This window comes from Diceros bicornis, chromosome 4 (genome assembly GCF_020826845.1).
Source record: "Diceros bicornis minor isolate mBicDic1 chromosome 4, mDicBic1.mat.cur, whole genome shotgun sequence".
In the NCBI taxonomy this organism is placed as follows: domain Eukaryota; kingdom Metazoa; phylum Chordata; class Mammalia; order Perissodactyla; family Rhinocerotidae; genus Diceros; species Diceros bicornis.
Genome location: NC_080743.1, coordinates 49,763,929 through 49,787,673, shown reverse-complemented (window position 1 = coordinate 49,787,673; position 23,745 = coordinate 49,763,929). Strand labels below are relative to the sequence as shown.

General features: G+C 34.1%; 1 protein-coding gene across 1 annotated transcript in view; it reads right to left on the bottom strand.

Moving 5' to 3' along the window:
- MAN1A2 (mannosidase alpha class 1A member 2) overlaps nucleotides 1–23,745 on the bottom strand; it is a 175,653-nt gene that overhangs the window by 32,504 nt on the left and 119,404 nt on the right. Inside the window, exons 9-10 of the mRNA XM_058538907.1 lie at nucleotides 8,031–8,146; nucleotides 4,028–4,247 (exon numbers count right to left, since the gene is read on the bottom strand). Coding sequence (XP_058394890.1) covers nucleotides 4,028–4,247; nucleotides 8,031–8,146 — 336 coding nt within the window. The remainder of the gene's footprint in view (nucleotides 1–4,027; nucleotides 4,248–8,030; nucleotides 8,147–23,745) is intronic.

Genomic DNA, 23,745 nt, shown 5'->3' with positions numbered 1-23,745 from the left:
CTTTAAATTAGATAATAACTTCTGTAATTATAATAATAATATCGCCTGAAGTGAAGAGGAAATTGGCTGCATAAAACTAATATTTTAAACTTCTCACTAAAAATTATATTTCACTTACTAGTCATTCATAACCTCATAAAATAGACATACCAGAAAGAACATATTTGTCCTGTGAGAAGCTGGTGAGTAAAAATGTAGAAGTCTAAATTATATACATATCACATCCACTATTTTGGCCAAATTATTGGTTTCATGTTTCTGAGGGCATTATTTCTTAGGTGGTCTTTTGTTTAAGAAATGTTGTAAAAAATAGTTTCCATACATTCTACCTTGCACTTAATTTCTATTTCCTACCTTAAATTTCCCATTTACATTTGATATTTCATTTCTAAAAGGAAAATAACTAATCCAACAAGTAAAAATTGAATCGAAACCATAAATAATTTAGTGCCTAGGTAAAAAAACTCTAGAGGATGCAAAAATCATATAAGGTAGGTAAAGGAAAGAAACATGCACAAATAAAAAAAATTACAGTAAAATATCACATGTGATAAAGGTCAGTAGTAAGACAATAAAAGCTAAGTTTAAGGCGGCGCAGGTTAGTTCGTAAAGTCACGGGGAAATGCAATTAATATGAGTCTTCCAAGACAGGTAGAATCTGTAGAGATGAAAAAATAAGTACACTCAAGTCAGCAAAAGAAATTCAACAGAAGATAAAAAGCACAAGAAATATTCTGGGACAGGCAATTTAACTATAGTTTGTATGGGCTAATAGTAAGGGAAGAAGTTAAATTATTTTCCTGTGCCTCTCCCTCCTGTTAACTTCCTTTAAGGAAAAAATAGTTGTAGAAACACTTAAAATCTGTCCAATACTCCATGTTCAACGGATTTTTTTTTTGTCCAATGGATATGCTACATGTATTTAAAAGATTAAATTTTACCCCCAAATGTGACAGCACTTAGTCTAAGGAAAGCTTTACCCACTTTCAACAGGAAGTAAAATAGATTACATAATAGTCATTATTTTAATGAATGTTCAGTAATTTTTTTTTAATTTTATTTATTTATTTTTCCCCCAAAGCCCCAGTAGATAGTTGTATGTCATAGCTGCACATCCTTCTAGTTGCTGTATGTGGGACGCGGCCTCAGCATGGCCAGAGAAGCGCTGCGTCGGTGCGCGCCCGGGATCCGAACCTGGGCCGCCAGTAGCGGAGCGCGCGCACTTAACTGCTAAGCCACGGGGCCGACCCAATAATTTTTTTTTTTTTTTAATCTGGAAACCCAAAAAAAGAAAGTACTATATTAGAAAGTACTATATTTTGGAAATCGAAGATCTGGTTTGGCACCAATTCTGCATTACACCTCAGAATAAACTAAAACAATGTATCAATCTAGCTTCCCTTATAGATATAATAATGTGTGAAACTACCACTAAGTTACTGCTCTGTTTCATGAACAGATTCAGCAATTTTTCCTACAAACTCAGCCAAATATTACGCAGCAGGCAATGCTCAGCAATAAGGTGAAATATATGAAGAGTACCTCTAACTCCAACAATAAATGAAAGTGAAATTTCAAGGCAGTAATTATTGTATGAATTTAGCTGGAATAACTGCTAAGAAGTGGATGGATATTTTTAAATGAGGTAGCCAAAAATTATAGTACAGCTATAAGAAACCACAGCAGAGGATGTAATAACCTGGTGGGGAAGTAAGCAAAACTAGGATTGTACTTTTTAATTAAAGGATCTAAGCTGAGATTAGACATAAGTAAACACAGTGAAAGACTATTTAAAATATAGGACACAAATCAAATAGTAATCTTTTTGGGCATACCAGGGCAAAGAGGGTCACAGGTTCATTGACTTGCAACATGAGAATGACGATCAGAACAAGCATGACAGCGACAACCAGGACTGCATTTTTAAAAATTTCATTTACACTCACAACAATATTCTGAGGAAGACACGGTAAGTATTGTTATCCCAATTTTTTGTAGATGGAGCATTTGAGGTGTAGGAAGGTTAAATGATTTGTCTAAGGCTCACAGATAACAAATAGTAAGAACATGGGATTTTTGAATCCTAGTTCAAATGTTTTTTTCCCTAATATCACAGTTTCATATAAGCATCAGCAAGGTCATTATGAAATGTGAAAGTCAGAAATATAATATAGGAAATCCTTTCATAACTCTGGTATTCTATAAACTTCTCAAAGGCAGGGGATACATCTTGTTCACACTTTAACCTGTAAGCATCCAGCATAATGCTTGGCACATAACAGGTACTCTATGTTTAATGGAGTGAACGAGTAATATAATAATTATGGTATATCATATTTTTAATATGTCTGCTATATGAAATCCTACTATTTTAGATCTAGTATTTGATTTGTGGTCAAAATCTGCATAACAACAAGTCTTATCACGGGTCCTAGTACAAACACTGAATATCCATTCTGGTCCTCAATGTCTTACTGATTTTAGCTATATTTTAAGTATATATTTGATACTCTATATCATCAACATAATATAATTTAGCATCTATTTGTAACTTAGATCACTGACTTTATAGGTATTATATACATACACACGCACACAAATAGCAACACTTAAACCACCCTAAAATAACATGTTTCAATGTCCTTTTGACCTAGTTATATTTTGTCAAGAAATGGAATCCTTGATTTAGTTACCGAGAGAATTCAAGGGTCAATTTCACCATAAGTTCAACTCATTATTATATTAAAATAACTTTACAGATTTATAAACTAGAATAAATTTTAAGTCAATCGTATTTATGTCATGATACCTGATGATAAATTAACCCTAAAACAGAAATTCAGTTATTTAATAAAAGCAACAATTCAACTTCTAAAATCACAAATAGAAATTACTAGTTTTTAGTCTTTCAAGGAACTCATTATCCATTATTTCACATAGAAACATACATTTTTAAAGCCAGAGAAAACCTCAGAAGGTCTAGTCCAGTGTTTCTCAACTCTATTTACAGATTTTTTGTTAAAACCTAATTGCCTTCTCTCTCCATGAATTTTTTTTTTTGGGGGCGGGGAGAGGATGATTGGCCCTGAGCTAACATCTGTTGCCAATCTTCCTTTTTTTTTTTTGCTCAAGGAAGATTGTCCCTGAGCTAACATCTGTGCCCATCTTCCTCTACTATGTATGTGGGATGCCACCACAGTACAGTTTGATGAGTGGTGAGTAGGTCCGTGTCCGGGATCTGAACCTGCAAACCCCAGGCCGCTGAAGTGGAGCGTGCGAACTTAACCACTACATCACCAGGCCAGCCCCTCCATGAAATTTTAATAATAAATATATATTGTTTACCTACCTATGATTGTATGTATAGCTATGCTTTATAAATAAAAAAGATTTTTTTTACCCCCAAGAACCAATTTTTGTCACCGTTGAGAATCATCTCATTTCCCAAGTAAGGACACTGAAGCCCAGACATATTACATATTTGCCTAAAGCAATGTCAGAGGATCTCTTTAGTTAAAGGCACAAACAACTCAAAAATTACTGGTGAACTGACTAAGAGACAAACTACTAGTTCCCTAGATACCAATTATACATTCAATATAACTACTATTATCTTTTGGTTGTTCTTATTTTCACAAGAGGATAGGCAAGGTAGGTAACCTAAATCAGCCAATTTTGTGTTCTTTTAAGTAACTGGTTTTATAGAAGCTGAAATGAATGGCTAACATGGATTCTTATTACATTAAAATAATGTTATCCCATACATCTCCAAATGCCCTACCTCTTTTCTTTAAAACAACTTCTTCAAAATCTTTATTAACAAAAACAGCAGCAGAATTCAGAATAATAATTTAAAAAATGATGCAGGAATACATTTCCAGAATTGAAATTCAAATTCTTAAGAAAATGATTTACTGTGTTATTCTATTTTAAAGTGAAAAATGTCTATTTTCCTTCTAATTCCTGGACATATTTTTAACTTAGAGGTTATTTAAGACTAAGTAATTAGCATGATTAATATTCTTACCAGTTCTGTCATATGACTCATGACATGTACGTGCAATCTCCGCCCCCAGCTCTAAATAATGACCAGCTTTATCCATTCTGGAACCATCTGCTCCTAGTGCAAACATTCCCCCAGCAAAGCAGGTCAAATGCCCCATCTTCTTTTCCAAGTGCCCATTTTTCCATTCTCCAATAAAGGTAAGACCTCCACGGGACTTCTTAATAAGATGTTTTTCTATAGCCTACAAGAAAAACAAGATATTCAAAATTTTAGAACCAAAGTATTAGTGTTCAAATTTACTACATCCTTATGGCTATCATAAAACCTTAGTAATATGATATTCTACAAAGTAGTAACTTTCCCAACCTGGAAGATTTAATTTACAATAAATAAGTTTTGGAGTGAGTAATCAAGTTGCATACAATCTTGAACAAATACCCCAATCACTACTATAACAAGACAAGGTGGGAGAGGGGAGACTAGTCTAAAGACTATCTTTCAATATAACACTACCCATATTACAGGTTTTTTCTTGTTGAGGTAAATGAAATTCATAATAATCAGTCAATTGAGATCACGATGACAAGTTATAACCCAAAAGGCTCCACTGATTTATTTTCTATGTCATACAACAAAAACTGAATAGGAAGAATACCTAAGTTAACCAGAAAAATATGATTTTGATAATTAGTTAAAATAGTTTCTCCTTTTCCATGTAACTATACCTCTTGTCAAAGTACTTTAAAAAGGCACTATTAGGGGCCAGCCCAGTGGTGTAGCCGTTAAGTTTGCATGTTCCACTTTGGTGACCTGGGGTTCACCAGTTCAGATCCTGGGCGTGGATCTACTCACCACTCATCAAGCGAAGCTGAGGAGGCGTCCCACATAGAAGAGCTACAACTCTACAACTATGACATACAACTATGTATTGGGGCTTTGGGGAGAAAAAAGAGGAAGATTGGCAATAGATGTTAGCGCAGGGCCAACCTTCCTCAAAAAAAAAAAAAAAGGCACCATTAGGCGTGACACCTTATATGTTATAAAGCTTACCAAACTAGTTGAAAGTTCAAACTTAACACCTTAGTCCCTTACTTTGCAAACTCAGGCATTTGTTTTAGATACTGTGCAATGGTTAAGAGAGGCCATGTGACAAACATAGCCCCTCCTCCTGGAATGTCAATTTTACTCAAAAGATGTGAGGATGGTGAGAGAAATATTTTATATTAAACTTGAATATAACATGAAGTAGAGTTCAATAATCACACTTAATTTTAAGATTGAGATTTTTAAGAGCTTTGTTCTTTTGGACTATGTTCTCAGACTTTGCTGAGAGGGGCTATGGATGAATTCTCTTTAGGTACTTCTATGGAAAAGCATAAGAAATTGCAGTAATTCAGTTCTCTCTGGTAGAATTATTATATATGACTAGAGACGACACTTTTCTGAAAACAAAAAGGAATAAGAATTAACTCACATTTTTATTGTGGGTTGTTCTCTGACAAGCTCAATAACAATCAGTTTTGGAAAAATTTATTCTATATTCTTTATAATAATAATGTTTGTTTTACAGAACTGTAAGGACTATGCCTTCTTCATCACTTTATACTCCACAAGACCTATAAGTGTAGTATGCATTCAATAAATGTGTAATTAATAAGTCATTTTATAAATAAATGGTACTCCGAGATAACTGTATTTGGCCTGTTAGGGAGTGAGGTGTGGTTGATAAGCAAAATGATAAGAGACCACCATTGGATTATAAGTTTTATTGTTGTTGTTTTCTTTTAACCGTATTACTCTGAAGCACAAATGAAAAGATTAGTTTTCTGAGTACAGAGACAACGTTTTTCATCTTAGCGGACCTTGTGGCATCTAGCATGTTTTCCACATGTAAGTCACTCAACAAATGCCTAAAGAATGATACCTTTAGTTTGGATTCTAAATCTTTGTGTAACAGTTTTGTCATTTTGTTATTTTTGTTTATTATAACATAAATCTTGCTATGTTATAATTAAAAGATATCCAAACATATCCCCACGGACCTACTAGGATTAAAGTAAAAGGTGGGTAAAGACAGGGCTTTTTATCAGTAATTCACTTACAGACCCCTGAAATTTCTTGTCCAGCTCTCTTCTCTAAAAATATGACAAATGTCTAAGAGTTCAACTTACATAAAATGCCAAACTGTAGAATGGCAGTTAAGAGTAATATTATTGCTCTTCTATTAAATAAAGTGTTAAACAAGTCTTCACAAATATTGGTATGACTTTCTTGCTCCAAAAGGACCTTTAAAAGATATATTTTTTTCTTCACTATTTTAAAAATTAAAGACTAAAGATAAACTTGACCAGAATACGAAACTTATAACTGCACATAATTTTTAAAAAGATAGCTAAGACGTAGGAACCAGAGACACAGGCATCCGTAAGCGCAGACGAGGGTGAGATGAGGAAGGAAGAATTTTAAATAGATAAGCTCAGAAAGGAAAACTTTAAAAATTATTTACCTCAAGTTAGAATGGATCTTAAGGAATCATTTCTATCTCTTCCATGCATTCCATGTCATTTATTTTACAATTTGTATATAGTCTGTCTCCTAAGAGAATTAATACTTATCAAAGATAATTAACATTGCAAAAACTGCATACATGTCTCAAAATTAAAGTTGGCCAACTGGCTATTTAAAAACACTTAGCAGGTGTCCATTTTAGACTTAAGAACTAATAAAAAGAGGACACAGAAAATTAGAATGGAGAGATTTTTAGGACACACAACATATATCCAATGATTCATGGAAATAATTTTAATTTATGAGATTAACTTTCAAAACAGGGATCATGCCTTTCAAAGTATACACGATTAAAAAAGTAATGACAAATATAAAATAACATTCGTCTTACTTTAGAAAGAATTAAGCAAAGCAAAAGAAAAAATCGTTTTAGATTAAAAATATTACAAGAAAGCAGCAAATATGAAGAAAAAATGCTTACATGGTATATGACATGTCACACTTTCTCAAAAACAAAAATATTAAATACATTCATTCATTCAAACACTTACTGCAAACCTACTGTTTCAGGTATTGTGCTAGATTCTGAGACAATGATAAACAAATCAGTCTGCCTTCAAGGAACCCACAGTCAGTGAGAATGACTAAGGGCTATTTTCAACACCATGATTCTAAGAATATTACATTCTTCCTAGATAATGACTTTTCTTGCATTATAAACACTTCTAGGTTTAAATTTTAATAACAGAGAACAAAACTCTCCAACTTTTCAAAATGTAAGACTTCACAAAGAATTTTTTCTTTGAAAGAGAAATTTTTCTTTTAGAACTCTATTTCACAGTTTTTGCTTGGAAATACGGCATATTAAGTGTTTCCAAGAATGAAACATGTTCCAATTTTAAACTGTCAGAGCATCATGATATGAGATTACATAAATATGAAACAGTATAGTACAGTAGTTAAGAGCACAGGCTCTGCAACTGGACTGCTCAGTTCCAGGCTCCATCACTTACTGGATATGCGGCCTTCAGTAAGTAACTTAGAGGTTGCACAGTAACATCTCTGTGCCTTAAGGTCCTGATGTGTAAAATGGTAGTATAGATTAAATGATTTCACATATGTAAAAGGGGTTAGAACAGTGCCTGGCACGTGAAAAGTACTATATAAGTGTTTTGCCCTTATTATTTACCCATAAGGCTCTCAACGCGTAGGTACGCTGGGTCATTAGAAAGAAGAAATGTTTACAGAAATGTATGTGAATCAGAAGTTTTTCCAGTCTCTAGACAATAACTAAAAGTAATTAAAAAAAATTTTCATACATAAACACAATACACTAAATTCTTTCCTCAACAATTTCTTTAACATACCACAATAAAGGAAAACTTAATATAAGACTTTTATATTAAAATACTAACAAACTCCATAGTGAATGCATATAATGTGTATAAGATGTTCATTAGTCACTGTCAAATATGTATATTAAATATGTTAAGTAATATGTTCTGACAATAATTACCTCAATAGCATCATCATACATTTTTCTTGCCTCAAGGTCTGTTTTATCTGACATCAACCATGCTTTCAGTAAGTATTCATAAAAACTGTCTCCCAGCCCGCCAACTGATGTATGATCTGTAACAAAAGAGAAAAGAGAAGGATGGAGATGGAGGAAAGAGAAGACAGGAGACAATTAAATAATGTTTTTCAATTATAGTAACTATATTACAGGTCAATAATTTAAAAATTATATTGACAGCGCTATTTCCAATATGCTCTAAATTTAGTCCAATAAGAGCATACCATAATCACTCTCCTCTACATGTGTATCCAAATTTCTACAAAATCTTTTTCTGCTGGATGCAGTATTTCGCATATTTAGTAGTCTTTTGCTTCAGTCACACAGTTTGTACATTGTCACACATCCAAACTTCTCCAGAACTGAAAATAATTATCTTTCATATATTAATGGCTTTAACTATATAAGATACAAGATTAAATGTAAGAGATTTACTTAAATCTGATGTTAACCAAAACCAGCTCATTTCTGTATAGGATGGTTAATGGTGATTTCTGTGCCATAGGCAATAAATTAAACCTACAAAGAAAAAATGCCCAAGAAGTCCTTTGTAATGCCACCTTGCATAAAGTAATAAGCCATTGAATTGATACCCTTGATTACTATTTATACAGCTATTAGTACATATTTGTTTGTCCTAGGTATATCCTTATTTTAGCCCATCTATACCTTTAATGCTATCCAGTTTAACACTGTAACTCCCAAGGCAACCATACTTACTTTATCACTGACTTTCTATAAATCCTGCCCTACATCTTTGAACTTTGTTTCAAAACTCACATCCTCCCTGCATGAAAAGAAAAATATAACATTTCTTATAACCCTTCAATCATTCATATAGTACTATCATTGGTTTTTCAAATTAGTGAAGAAAGGATGGACTGACTATTCAGCGGCTTATGGGAACAATTGGCTATCTGTTTGGGTGAAAATGTATATTAACATTTATACCTTTAGCTCACAAAAATAAATACGTGGTGGGTTAATTTAAAAGTAAAACACAAAACTATATCAGAAGAAAAGATACGAAAATGTTTGCTCTTCCTAAGCAGATGATCTTCTTACACAACACACAAAACAAAGAAGCCATAAAGGAAAAGATTTATAGCGCCATATGGTACAAGCTACCATAAATGAATCTGTAAGACAAGAAATAGAATGGGAGAAGATATTTGCAACACACATAACAGAAATAAGGGTTAACGGTCTACACAAACAACTCTGACAACTAAATAAGGAAAATTGATATAGCCACTCACAAGTAATTAACAAAAAAAGAAACACAAATTGATAATTAATGGAAGAGAGGAAGCTCAACTCCACTAGTGAGAAGAGAAAAGCAAATTAAAACAATGAGATTCCATTTTTGTCTATTTAATCGGCAAACATTTTATTTTTTGTGAGGAAGATCAGCCCTGAGCTAACATCCATGCCAATCCTCCTCTTTTTGCTGAGGAAGACTGGCCCTGGGCTAACATCTGTGCCTATCTTCCTCCACTTTACATGGATGCCACCACAGCATGGCTTGACAAGCAGTGCATCGGTGCGCGCCCAAGATCTGAACCCAGGCCACCAGCAGCGGAGTGCGCGCACTTAACCGCTACGCCAGGGAGCCGGCCACACGGCGAACATTTTAAAGATTGATAACATCCAATGTTGATAAGGTTATTGTTCATAGTTGCTGGGATTGGAGGGCAATTTTGTAATAGCCATCAAAATTTAACCTAGGTTTTCTAGTTCTGGAATTATCCTATAATAATACTTGCACAAATACACAAATATAGACGTAAAAGAGAAAAGCTCATCCCAGCACTATTTCCATCAGTAAAAAAATAAAATAACCTCAAATATCTAGGGAAGTGGCTACATAAATTACGGTATAAACATACTATAGTGGATCATGCACTCATTACAGAGAATCAGGTGAATCTGTAATCTGATATTGGAAGATATCTATTATATGCTGTTGAGTGGGGAGGAAAAAAGCAAGTTTCAGAATTATTAATATTGGTTGATACTACCGAAAATTTGTACATTTAAAAATGTTATAGTACACACAGAAAAGGTATGAAAAGACATTACCTCTAAGGAAGGAGTCCTTCAATTTTTACTTTACATACTTATGTATTATTAGAATACATCTAACTTAGGTAATTAAGTCGTCTTTTGTTGTAGAAAGCAATAAATGGGAGAAAAGTGCCATCACTCACTTTAAGCAATATGTCTGCTGATACTCTAATAATTCATCTGTACCTTAAATAGGCTACATCTCAAATGCTCTTATCTCTCATTTTCTTTAAGCATAAGTGTGCATTTCGATGAAATTTTACATATGTATACAACCACAAAACCACCACCAGGATAAAATATAGAGCACTTCCAGCATCCCAAAAGTCTTCCTCATGTGGCCCTCAAAACCAATACCCAACCTCCAAAGATAACCATTTTTCTGACCTCTATCACCACAGATTTGTTTTGCCAAGTTCAGAAAAAATGGCCATTCATATAAAATGGCAATTTACTTTTAACTATGCTTTGTTAGCTTAACAATTTTCTCCTTTGTCTTCCATCTAAATATCTAGAAGAAGGACACCTCTGCTTCATGTAGCATTCCTGAATCTGTAACATTAACTGATTGGGTATTAGAAATGACACTTAGAGGAATTAAGACAGAGTTACAATATAATCCCTTATCCTAAGCTTCAGACTGCACAAGAAAATCACAATTAAACTTCTAATAGCTTTCAATACTCACCATACTTACATTTAAGAATTTTAAATGATGGTAACATACGATGATGGATTTAGAGGATAAATTACACTTCGATGCTAAATTAATTCTAACAGATTTAAACATTTTATAACCACAAAAAATCATAAAAGACAACACATACTTGTAAAATAAACAGAATGGAGTAGACAGGGAAAGTTCCACATTAATGAACATTTGGGATAGAGAAGGGATTAAGGATGCCTTTGAGGCACATTATTTGGTAATGAACAAGAAAGCAGTGATTTTATATTTGGAGAACAATTATTTTAAAACAGCTGTATCAAAACAACTATGACAAAATAGTCCATCAAGGCCGCTCCCTCAATTTTGTGGTTATGTCAAAATGTCTTGACTCACTCAGTGAATGATCCCATTACTATCTCACCAGCTGCTCAGTCTTCTCTTAGACTTCATCAACTGCTTAAAATTATGCTGTATTTAAGTTGTCCTCATATTTTAACCATGACTTTCTTGTATGGCTTTTAGTTTTTTCCCTTGATTTTCTAGCTGCCTTTCTATTGTCTCCCATCTTTTTCTTTTATCATTTTTATTGTTTCCCAGCCTCTCAATCATTGAGTCACCCCTGCCCCTCTTATTCCCCTAGTGGCCTTCCTCCCAATCTGCACAGTCTAAACATACTATATGGCTATCATCTTGAAACCTCTCTTTTCGTGCTTTCCTGAATTATATCCATTATTTCCTCAATCCTATGTCTTACTTTACACTGTTTCACTGAATCATATTCTCATATAATTTCCCAAGAAAGAGCACGTGAGATGCAACTGTGTTGTCTGAAATGTCCTTATTAATGCTCTCCCTCTTAATTTTATTTTGTATAGATATCAAATTCAAGGTTGGAAATCATTTTCCCTCAAAGCGTCTTAAAGGTACTGCTCCAATGTCTTGTAACATTCAGTATGACTGGTGAGAAATCTGATGTTATTTTATAGGCTCAGTGTGTTCTCAATCTCCCTTCTTCACACCAACTTGCATTTCTTAGCTTTAGAATCTTCATTTCAACATTGGTTAAATTTTTTCCTACATTCATTGTGCTGGGCACTTTTCAAACTAAAGATTACTATCTTTCAGCTCTGGGAAAATTCTCTTCTATTATTTCTTTGATTATTTCCTCCACTTCACTTGCTTGATTCTCTCTTCTGAAACTCTTATTAGCTGGAAATTGGACCTCGTGCTTTGATTCTCTATTACTCTTTGTCTCAAATTTTAGTCTCTTAGTTTTTTTCTATATTTTGGGAATTTTTTAAAAATCAATGTTATCTTTTGGTTCTTTCACCGAAGTTTTAATGTCAGCAATCATACTTTTAATCTCTGAGCTCTTTTCTGTCTCTAAATGCTTATTTTTCATAGTATCCCATTCATATTTTGTGAATATATTTTCTCAGAGTTCTTTGAATAAAATAGAGGATTAAAAATGTTTATTTATAGAAATGCCTCAGTCTCCTCTCGGATTCTCTTTTTGACTTCAAACAGTTTTTACTGTGAAATTTAACATGCATATAGAAAAGCATATAACATACAAATGTTACACTCATTATAGAGAACATGTGTATAATCTCTGCTCAGAATAATGCCAGTACCCCAAAAGCATTCACGCATCCCTTCTCAATCACAATCCCCAACCCCGCAAAGATAAGCAACATCTTGATTTTTGGGGGTAATCACTTTGATTTTTTTATACAGTTACCATCTAATACCCTCTGCCAACTCTGTTGGTATACTTAAATGTCATCATTTATTCTCTTGAGTCCGGCTTCTACAGCTCAACACTTTGTGAGATTCACCATGTTGTTGTATATAGCTATATATCTGTATATAGCTGTATATCATTTACACGCCGTGCTGTATGATATCCCATTGTGTCAATCAACCATTATTTACTTAACTATGTTTAAGATTGAAGTTCTGGTTTCCTCCACTGAAAAGCAGATGTTCCTCCACTGAGTAGGCCTATTTGTCACTAGGTCTCTCTTCTGAGTGGGAATTATGACTGGATGCTTTTTGTGTAGGCTAAGTTGAGGAAAGGTGGGCTAACTGGCAGGCTTTGCTGTAGAGTCAGGAACAAGTGTTTTTTTTTGTGAAACTGTGGATCTGTTTGAATTTTAGAATGAAGGGAGGCTTTATGCCGGGGGACCAATATCTATATGGAAAGTCTTACCTTTCCTCAATGAAATCATTCATTTTTTTAAAAGACTAGCTGGTTAGTTATATGTACTGGTAAATGCCAGGAATGAGGTGGTGGATAAGAATTTCAAGTGGAGTCCACGTTCCCTATAACAACCTTGAATAAATACTTGCTATTAGTTCTACTTTTCACTCGTGTTCAGTTACTCGCACCTATTGTTTATGAACCCAAAATCGCTCTGAGATTACATCAGTTACTTTTTCTGAGGTCCCCGTGTAGTATATTTTAGGCTGTGCCTTTCTCGGTTCTATTCATCCACTCCTAGCCATAATGTGTTCTGCAAATTTGTTGAAATATCTTGTCCCTTATGATCTCCCACTTGCCTCCAAATCTCTTCACTATTATGGGTTTATTCCTTTCTACATTTCTATACTTTTACTTCATTGTGGTCTCAGGAAGGATGGTTGGCCACAGTGGTGAAGTTACAGTCCAATCTTCTACCACAAAGCAGAAGCCCTAATAAAACTTTCTCAAGATAACTTCTTTCTGGATAACTCTGCAATTAGTTAACGCTATATATGTTTGATTTCTCCTTCCCCTGTCTCCTAATCTGCTCCCATTGTTTGTCCTATCATGAATAAAAACCAACGCATGTGGGACCTTAGGGAATCTTAATTTACTCCAGTATTTCTTGATGGTGTGGGACTTGGAAGCATGTAACCACTGTGTTATTGAAGATTATTTTAGGTGGTACGTGGAAAAACTTTTTAAAAATTGTAATAGTTATATAATGACTCATGTCAAGATGGTCTTTTAACTTCATGCAATATCTCACCCCCTCCCTAAAACACACACCAACAATAAAAGAAGAAATATTTATTAAAAAGGCATGGCCATATTTAAAAACAAAATAATAATTGTAGTAGGTGAGAAATACAAAGAAACTCATACTGTTAAGAGCAGAAGTTTCTATTTCTCGAAAGTGAAGTAAATAAAGACATCTAGAAGTCTATTTCCTCCAAGGTAATGGGGTTCAAAGCACTCACTTGTGGTGCAGCCTCGGTATGAAATGAGCTTCGTAGACTAGAAGAGGCAGTAGAAACAGCTGCAGAATAGAGACTGGGATAAATTACTATATATTCTGGGAACTGGATGTGTAATATCCTCAGGAGAAGAGAGAGTTGAGATTCCAGTACAAAAAAAAAAGACCAAGTTCTGAACTGGTGAGCCAGTATTAATAAAACTGCCAGGAATGGAGGAGTGAGTAAAGAGAGGAAAGAACAACATACATATCATGAAGCTCTGACACAAGATGAGCTTGCAAATGAAAATTTCAATGCACATGAGGAAAACTAAAGTCATAAAAGAATTGCTAACAAATTCAACTATACAAAAAGGAGAATTCACTACACCAAGCAAAAGCAAATAATGGAGCAACCTTCTGAAAATAAGTTTAAACTAAGTATATTTAAAAAGTATTCTAAGAGAAAAAGTAAACATATAAAGCCAAAACTGATAAAATTAAATTGAAAAATTGCAAATATAGGAAATTTTAATATACCTATTTGAAAACCATAGATCAGTCAGAAAAATATTACATAATGAATCTAAGAACAGTCTTGTTTCAAATACTGTGAAGTTTCAATTATCTTAAAGGAAATTAAACTCTCTGCTAAACTATGAGCAACTTGACAACAGACAATCTTATTATGGCTTAAGCTTCTTTACATATCCTATAGCATCTAGCATAATTCTCACTTTTGGTAACATGTGCTCAATAAGCAGTTATTAAATGAATGGCTTAATTTCCATTTTCAAGTATAAATAGCATTTCACAATTATAATAACCTGTCTTTAAGGTACTTTTTCTTTTTTTAATTGGACCACCTTTTTAAAAGAAATGAATCCATTTTCATAGTCTCTCACTTTTTCAATTTAGGGAAACAAATAATGGATTATGGGGTAAATAGTAATACCTAGCATAATACCTAATACTTAAAAGTTCAACAAAAAATGTTTGCAGAATGAATGCATTAAATACCTGAAGTATTCATGCTTACAAGTTTTAATAAAATTTCCATGTATACATTTTTAAACACTTTCCTAATTCCCCCAATACTAAGATGTCTATAATCGTAGTATAATCAACTGTTACATGAAATATCCATTGAAAACATAATAAAAAACAACTTATCATATGTCATTAATGTGGATTATCAGAAAAATACATAAAAATCTTCATATTAAAATTTTCCTTTTGGAGTTTTTTAATCTTCTATAAACGTATCTTTGTGCCTAAAGCTTTTTAATTTTCTCATAGCTCAATGTCCAGACGAAATATTTCAAACTGCTCAGTTGACTGTAGTAAGAATGTATTTTGTAAAAATACCCAAACACCCAATTCCATTCCTCTCCTCTCTCTTAAAAGAGTTTGAACTTACTGTTGCTTCCTTCTCATAATTTACTTGCTCCTTAACCCCATACATTCTGGCTCTAGCATACACCACATAACCAAACCAAAATGGCATTCTACAGTTTAACAGTCATTTCTCAGTCCCAATACATCAAATAAATTTTAAATGTGGGAATAAAATGATTAGATCATGCAAAGGGCATTGTGGAAGATGAACTAGAAAGGGGTAATACTGAACTGAGATAGATAATTGAAGGCCTAAATTAATTGAAGGAAGAAAAAATGAAGGAACGGATTTTAGAGCTACTAAGAACGTAGGAAACAACAGGACTGGAGGGTGGTCAGATTGTCAGGTTTCTGACACAGGCCAGACTATGTAGAGTCTGGGTAAAATAAGAAATCATGAAGAGAAGTAAATTTTAAAGAAGAGATAATAAGCTCAATTTTGTACATATTGATTTTAAGGTTACCTACAAAATATTCAGGAACAAATATCCTGTACATGTGGGAATATAGGTTTAAAGCCCAAGAAAAATCAGTAACGAAATACTGATTTACATCAGGGCTGGGGGGGAGTGGTAATTTTTTCTGTAAAGGGCCAGATAACATAAAGCTCTGCTGCATGCTCCTCTGTTTTGTTGTTGTTGCTGATGATGACAATTATTTAAACAATCCTTTAAAAATGTAAAAATCATTTTTAACTCAAAGGACGTACAAAAACAGGCCACAGGCTAGCCTGTCATAGCTTGTCAATCACTGACTTGAACGTCACCAACATATAGGACATAGTTCATCCTGTAAGAAGAGAAGGGGTTGGTGAGGCAAAAATGGAAAGGGGAATAAGTAGAAATTCCTAGGAATATCAACACTTAAGAAGCTAAGTGAAGAAGAATAGGAAACAAATTCCCATCCCTTGAAAGTGGACTGGCCTTGTATCTTACTTTGTCCAACTGAATGTGGTAAAAAATAACAGTGTACCAGTTTCAAGTCTAAACCTCAAGAGGCCTTACACGCTTCACTTCTTTTTATGAGACCCTGTTATACTGCCATGAAAAGAAGCATGGTATAGCCTGATAGATTATCACATGGAACAGAGCTGAGTCTTCTCAAATGGGGACTTGTTAGATCAGCCAGCCTCCAGTCAACTTGCCAGCTAACTAGAGACACATAAGCAAGTCCAGGTAAGATCAGCAGAGCCCAAGCCAGATCAAAAGAACCTCTCAGTAAACCTGTAGATTTTGGAGAAATAATAAATTGTTTTAAGCCACTAAGCTTTAGAGTGGTTTGTTATTCAGCAATAGTTAACTAATACATTGTCCTTTTTGGACTAGTCGATAGGGCAGTCACTGGGCCACGTAAGAAATTACTTTTAGTGGAGTGGTAGAGATACAATTTATTAAGAAGTAAACAGAAAGCAAACGAGAAAAATCAACAGGTAATCTAGGAGAGTAGAGTGGGATATGCAAAAAGCAATAACGAACAGAGAATTAACATTTTGAACCATAAGTGCATGAGGAGGTTTGGCAATGGAGCAGTACAAGTGTGTTAAAGTTCTCACCTTGTTCAGATGGAAGATACAGTAATGATTAATTCTAGATGTCATTACAAAAATATAAATAATCAGGACATAAGTTAAAATTCAAGGGCAACTGTCAGAAAAAGATGGAACTATATATATAATTTTCAAACTAGTAAATAAAGACACAATGAAACAAAAAACATAAAGAAGCATGGGGAAGGATATTTTAAGAATGCATGATAGAAAAAAAACCCAAATAAGACAATAGGAATTACCAAGGAAAAAGACTTGAGCTTCTGACCAAGAGGAAGTAACAAGGACTGAGTTTACCCCGCAACCTGAAACAACCAAAAACAGTGAACAAAATACATGAAATGATGGTTTTCAAGACATTGAGCATCAGGCAACGAAGAACAGAGATCTCTGAGAGATCAAAAACAAACAAGGTGAGTCCTATGACTGCCCCCAAATTACTGCTTCAGGAAAGTTTCCAGGCAGAGGCACAGGGAGGAGGAATAAAGGCATAGTCCAGCAAGACCAACACCGCTGGGGTTCACAAGCCAGAGTACCAGAGAAGAGGCCTGCACAGAAAGAGAACCTTGGATATTTGCAAAGGATTCCCTTTGAGTGTTCAGCAGAGTACTGAGCAGCACCTGCATGTGAGGAAACTATCTGAGACTGGGAAAAGAACCACATGAAAGGACTGGAGGGAACACTGCCTGGTGCTCACAAAGAGCATACTGGTAATAATGCCTCTTCCCATCAGCCGGACTAGAAAAATTCATAATTCACGGGGCATTAAGTACTCAGGAAGATCTTGTCTCAGTAGAGGGAATAACTAACTCTGAATTGAGCAATGCATCAGATACCCCTAACAAATCATAATAGCAACACAGGAAAAGATCAAATAGTTTCCAAGTAACTTAACTGTATGCCTGAAGGAAGCTCAATAAGATTTCTAGGAATACAAAAATACCCAGCATCCAGCAAGGTAAAACTGATAATGTCTGACATCTAATCCAAGATTACTAGGCATGCAAAGAGGCAGGAAAAAAGAACTCACAATGAGGAGAATAATCAATCAGTCAAAACTGATCTAGAACTGACAAAGATGGTAGAATTACTAGAGAAGAACATTAAAAGTTATTATAACTGTGGTACCTATGTCAAAAAGATAAGTAAAGACAAGAAAGACTAAATGCTTTCTCCCTAAGATCAGAAACAAGACAAGAATGTTCACTTGCATCACTTTTCTTCAACACTGGACTGCAGATTCTAGCAAGTGCAATTAGGCCAAAAAAGAAATTAATTAATTAAAATAAATTTAAATAAATGGCAGCCATATTGGAAATAAAGAAGTAAAACTGTCTTTACTTAGAGATAACATGATCATCTGTGTAAAAAGTTCGATAGACTCGACAAAAAAGCTACTAGAACTAAAAAGTGAGGCTAGCAAGTTGTAGATACAAGATTAATATACTAAAATTAATTTTATTTCCATATATTAGCAACAAAATATCAGAAATTGAAATAAAAAATACCATTTGTTATAGCATCAAAAATATGAAATATTTATGGATAAATCTGGCAAAACATGTAAAAGACTTGTACACAGAAAACTACAAAAACTTTTTGAGAGAAATTATAGAGAACACTTAAATAAATGCAGACAGATATAACATTTATGGATTGAAAGATGTCAACAGTGTTAAGAAAGTGTTACAGTGTCAATTCTCCTCAAATTGACCTACAGATTTCAACACAATCAAAATCCAAGCTCTCCTATAGAAATTGAAGAGGTGATACTAAAATTAATATGGAAATGCAAAAGACCTAGATAACCAAGACAATTTTGAGAAAGAACAAATTTGGAGAGCTAACATTACTTGATTTCAAGATCTGTAATGAAGCTATACTAATCAAAACAGCATGGTATTGACATAATGATAGATAAACAGATGAAAAGAATCCAAAAATAAATTCACATCTATATGATAACTGATTTTTTTTACAAGGGTGTAAAGGCAATGCAGTGGAGAAAGGATAACCTTTTCAACAAATGGTGCTAGAATAGATACCCATATGCAAATAAAAAAAAACGATTTTGATCTCTAAACAAACATCAACTCAAAGTGGATCTCAGACTTAAATCTATAAAACTTTTAGAAGAAAATATAGGAGGAAATCTTTGTGATCTTGGGTTAGGCAAAGATTTCTTAAATATGACACCAAGAACAATTCATAAAAGAACAAGTTGATAAATTTGGACTTGATAATTGGAAGCTTTTGTTCTTTAACACTAAGAGAAGGAAAAGACAAGTCAAAGACTGGGAGAAAATACTTGCCAAAAATATATCTGATAAAGAACTTGTGTCTAGAATATATACCAAACTCTCAAAACTCATAAATTAGGAAAACAATCCATTTTTTAAAAATGGGCAATTGGAAAGAGGTTTGATAAGACAACACACCAAAGAAGATAAATGGATGTCAAACAGCATGAAAAGATGTTCAACATCTTTAGCTATTTGGGAAATGCTAATTAAAGCCACAGTGAATTACAACTACACACCTATGAACATGGCTAAAATTAAAATACTGACCATATAAAGTGTTGGTGAGTATGTGGAGGAACACTACTAATGGGAATGTAAAATGGTACATCCATTTTGGAAAACAGTTTGGCAGTTTCTTAAAAAGTTAAACATACACACCTATCATATGACATAAACATTCCACTCCTAGGTATTTACTCAAGAGAAATGAGAACATATGTCCACACAAAGGCTTGTATGTGAATGTTCATAGCACTTTATTTCGTAACAGCCCAAAACTGGAAACAACCCAAATGTCCATCAACAGGTGAATGGATAAACAGATTGTGGCATTTCACAAAGCAGAATTCTGTTCAGAACTATTGATATATGCAACATGGATGAATCTCAAAATAATTATGCTGAATGGAAGAAGCCAGACAAAGATGAAGAGTATATATAAAGGATTCCATACAGGGTTCTAGAAAATGCAAAAGCCTACAATGATAAAAAGCAGATCACTGGTTGCTTGAGGAAGGAGTGAGAAAGAAAGTAAGGGAAGAATCATATACGGGTATGAGGAAATCTTTCAGATGTGATAGATATAGTCACTATTTTGATCGCGGTGATTGTTTTCATAGGTGTATACTTATTTAAAAACTTACCAAATTGTACACTTTAAACATGTACATTTTATTCTATGTCAATTATACCTTAAAAGCTGTTTTTAAAAAAGCAAGTAAACAAAACAAAAAGGATATTTGGAATCAGTTCAAACCTATCAGTAACATCAACAAATTTAATTTGTTTTCAATTTTTAAAATACTGAGACACTCATATTGGAATTAAAAAAAATTTTTTTTTAAATCTATATACTTTTTACTAAAGACACACCTAAACTAAAATTGCCCAGGAAATTGAAACTAAAGAAATGGTCAAAAGATAATTGGGCATGGAGAGCAGTATTCTGGAGAGTAAGGAATAGGAAAGTGAACTGATCAAAGTTAAAGAGTTGTCAGGGGTACTGGTGATCCAATTGGAATTGGAAATTATAAGTTTGTAGTGACTTTAATCTGCACTACTGATGATTTTCATCAGCAATGCTCAGCTGACTCTGTACATGAATGAGAAAGGCAGATGGTTGGGTTGACACAAGCTTTGGGATTTACAGGATAGATACCACAGAAAGATAAATGTACTCGAATATTCCCACATTGGTCTGGAACCTATGCAATGTAGGCTACAGAAGAAAGGAAGCAATAAGGTAATCCTCTTGTCCAAACATTGAGGATCCTTGCTCCATCGTTCTTCTGTTGCACCCAATCAGTAAAAGATCAGCTCAGCTGTCAGTCTTTTCTACTATTATCCCCAAATTCACAATTTTCACCATCAATAAGAATCCCAACATTACTTGTCAACTTTTCTATGACTCCTTGATTAGTGCTCTTTCCCATTTCCTAAAGCAGAAATTTGAAATTTCTTCTTCCACAGTCCCCTACTGCTCTACCTTCTCCCTTACTCTGAGCAGACAAACATGCCTTCTAATTCACAGAAAAAATGCAGCTCGTTGGTGGAGGAGGGAGGAAACCCCCCAAAAACATATCTTTCAACTTTCTGCACCCGACCTATCAATTCATCTGTTCCCTTTGCTTGTTAAAGAGGAAGAAATGTTAGTTCTCACTCTCTACACTCCATCTAGCTCTGGACCCTAACCACTTCCGCTTCCTTCTCAGGAATCCTCCCCATCTTGGTTTATCTTCAACTTCTACCCTTGAACTGAATCTACTTCTTAGCATCTAAATGCTTATTATTAACATCTTAAAATAATCTATCTTTCTTGACTCTACCATACTCTTTTATTATATCAAGTGTTTACTGAAAGAGTGAAGAAAGAGAAATCATGGATGATGTCTAGATTTCTGCTTGGACAAAGGGCAATAGTGCTCTTCAACGCAATTGGGAATACTAGAGGGGGAAACAGCTTGAAGTGGAAGGAGTCTAAATTTGGGGCATGTTGAATTTGAGGTGCTAGTTGGATATCTAAATGGACATGACAAACAGGCAATCAGATATGTGGAAATCCAGAGAGGGGCTAAGTTGGGGGTATACCTTTGGGAGTTATCAATAATATAAAATGGATTTGAGCCATGGGAGTTCACTCAGAGAGAAATGTATGGAATGATTAAAGAACATAAATAGTACTTTAGAGCATGACACTTACACAAGTAAGAGTTGTTAAAATAACATATAGGGCATTTTTTTACTTTTGCACTTTGGCCTCATACATATGTTTCTGGATATGTTGTAGATCTGAAGAAAGGATTAACAAATGAGCAGGAAAGAAAACAAGATAAAAATATAACAGAATTAAAGGAGGTGAAATAACAGGGAGAAAAGCTAAGAAAGGCAAGTCTTTGGCATCATGGATTAGGGGAAATGTTTTTTAGATCTGTGAATTATTGCCAGGGTTTACAGATTTAGTTATAGGTTACTTAGGTTATAGCACGTTCTATAGCCTGACAGGTTCTTTCCAGCTTTTCTATTGTTGCTCCAGTGGAAGATTATATTTTTAATAAACGAATATACAGCAGAAGCCTGAGATCTATGGTAACTATAGAATTTATCACCCTGTAGTCTGACTTACTTACTTGAACCACTTGAACCACGCCTGCCGAGGTGACAAATTTGAGGCACTGTGTCACTCTAAGGTCCTTTAGATATTCAGAAATTGATAATACATTATAAAGCACCAGTAAATATCAATGATTCATATGCTCTATCTCAGCATGTCATGGAGTTAATGGCAGGTTTCTAACAGAAGCTATTTCTTGAAGTGTTCTTATAGGAAATTCTAGAATAAAAACTAATATTTGGGGACTGGCCCAGTGGTGTAGTGGTTAGGTTTGCGCACACTGCTTTGGTGGCCCAGGGTTCATGGGTTCGGATCCCGGGAGCGGACTTACGCACCATTTATCAAGCCATGCTGTGGCGTGCATCCCACATATAAAGTAGAGCAAGATGGGCACGGATGCTGGCCTAGGGCCAATCTTCCTCAGCAAAAAGAGGAGGATTGGCAATGGATGTTAGCTCAGGGCTAATCTTCCTCACCAAAAAAAAACAAAAAAAACCCAAAAAACAAAAAAACTGATATTTGTATCAAGTGTTATAGTTTATGAAGCATTTTCAAATAAATTATCTCATAAATATGACCCACATCATCATCCTATTAAATAAGTACAACTAGAACAGACGAAGAAACAAAGGCAAGGAGAAGTTAAATAATTTATCTAAATTATTAAGCAGGAAAAGATAAGATTATGCTTCTAACTCCAAATATTATATCCATTCTTGTTTTTCCCACAATTTTTAAATTTAGTAGTATAAAACTTAATGAATCAGTAATAACCAATTTCCTCAATTTTCTTCACTTTAGTCATTAAACGGCATAACCTAAGCATTATACTTAGAAAAGCAGTGAAAAAATAAAGTAAAAAAAAAAAGATTAAAAATCCTAATGATGTGCCTTTAAATCTAGATTCCTTACTATATCCTATCTGTTGCCAAGTACTTCTCCTGAAGGTAATTACCAGTAATTATTCTGTGATTGCTATGTGCATGTCACAGACATCATCATTCCTCTAATTATAATACAGTTAGCCAGAGCTGAACTCTGCTTTCAGTTCTCTTACATTTCAGTTCAATCCACTGTTTGTTTTGCAGACTATTTATACATATGACAGATGTATACTGCTCAAGGATAATAATGGAATTTGATATACTTTTCAGAAGCTGATATAAAACATACAAAAACACTAAAAAGAACAAATTGGACAACTGAATAAGGACTGCAGCTGCTGAAGTGATATCAGGGCAGCTCCCCCAGGACTGTAAAGACCTCATGCCAAAATAACCAGTGAATAGCTCTTTTTATAACATTCTCAAAATTAATAACTGCTGAGAATGAATATATTCTGAAGAAGTAATCTGAATTTATTTTGTAGGAAAAAAACGAAGAACGAAAGAATTATTTTTATTGCAATTTTTATATTGTGGTAAAATATATGTAACATGAAAGTTCCCATTTTAACCATTTTTAAGTTCACCATTCAGTGGCACTAATTACAGTCACAATGTTGTACAACCATCACCTCAAATGGAAACTCTGTACCTATTAAGCAATAACTCTCCATTCCCCTCTCACCCAAGCCCCTGATAACCTCTAATCCACTTTGTCTCTACGAATTTGACTACTCTGGATATATGATATAATAGG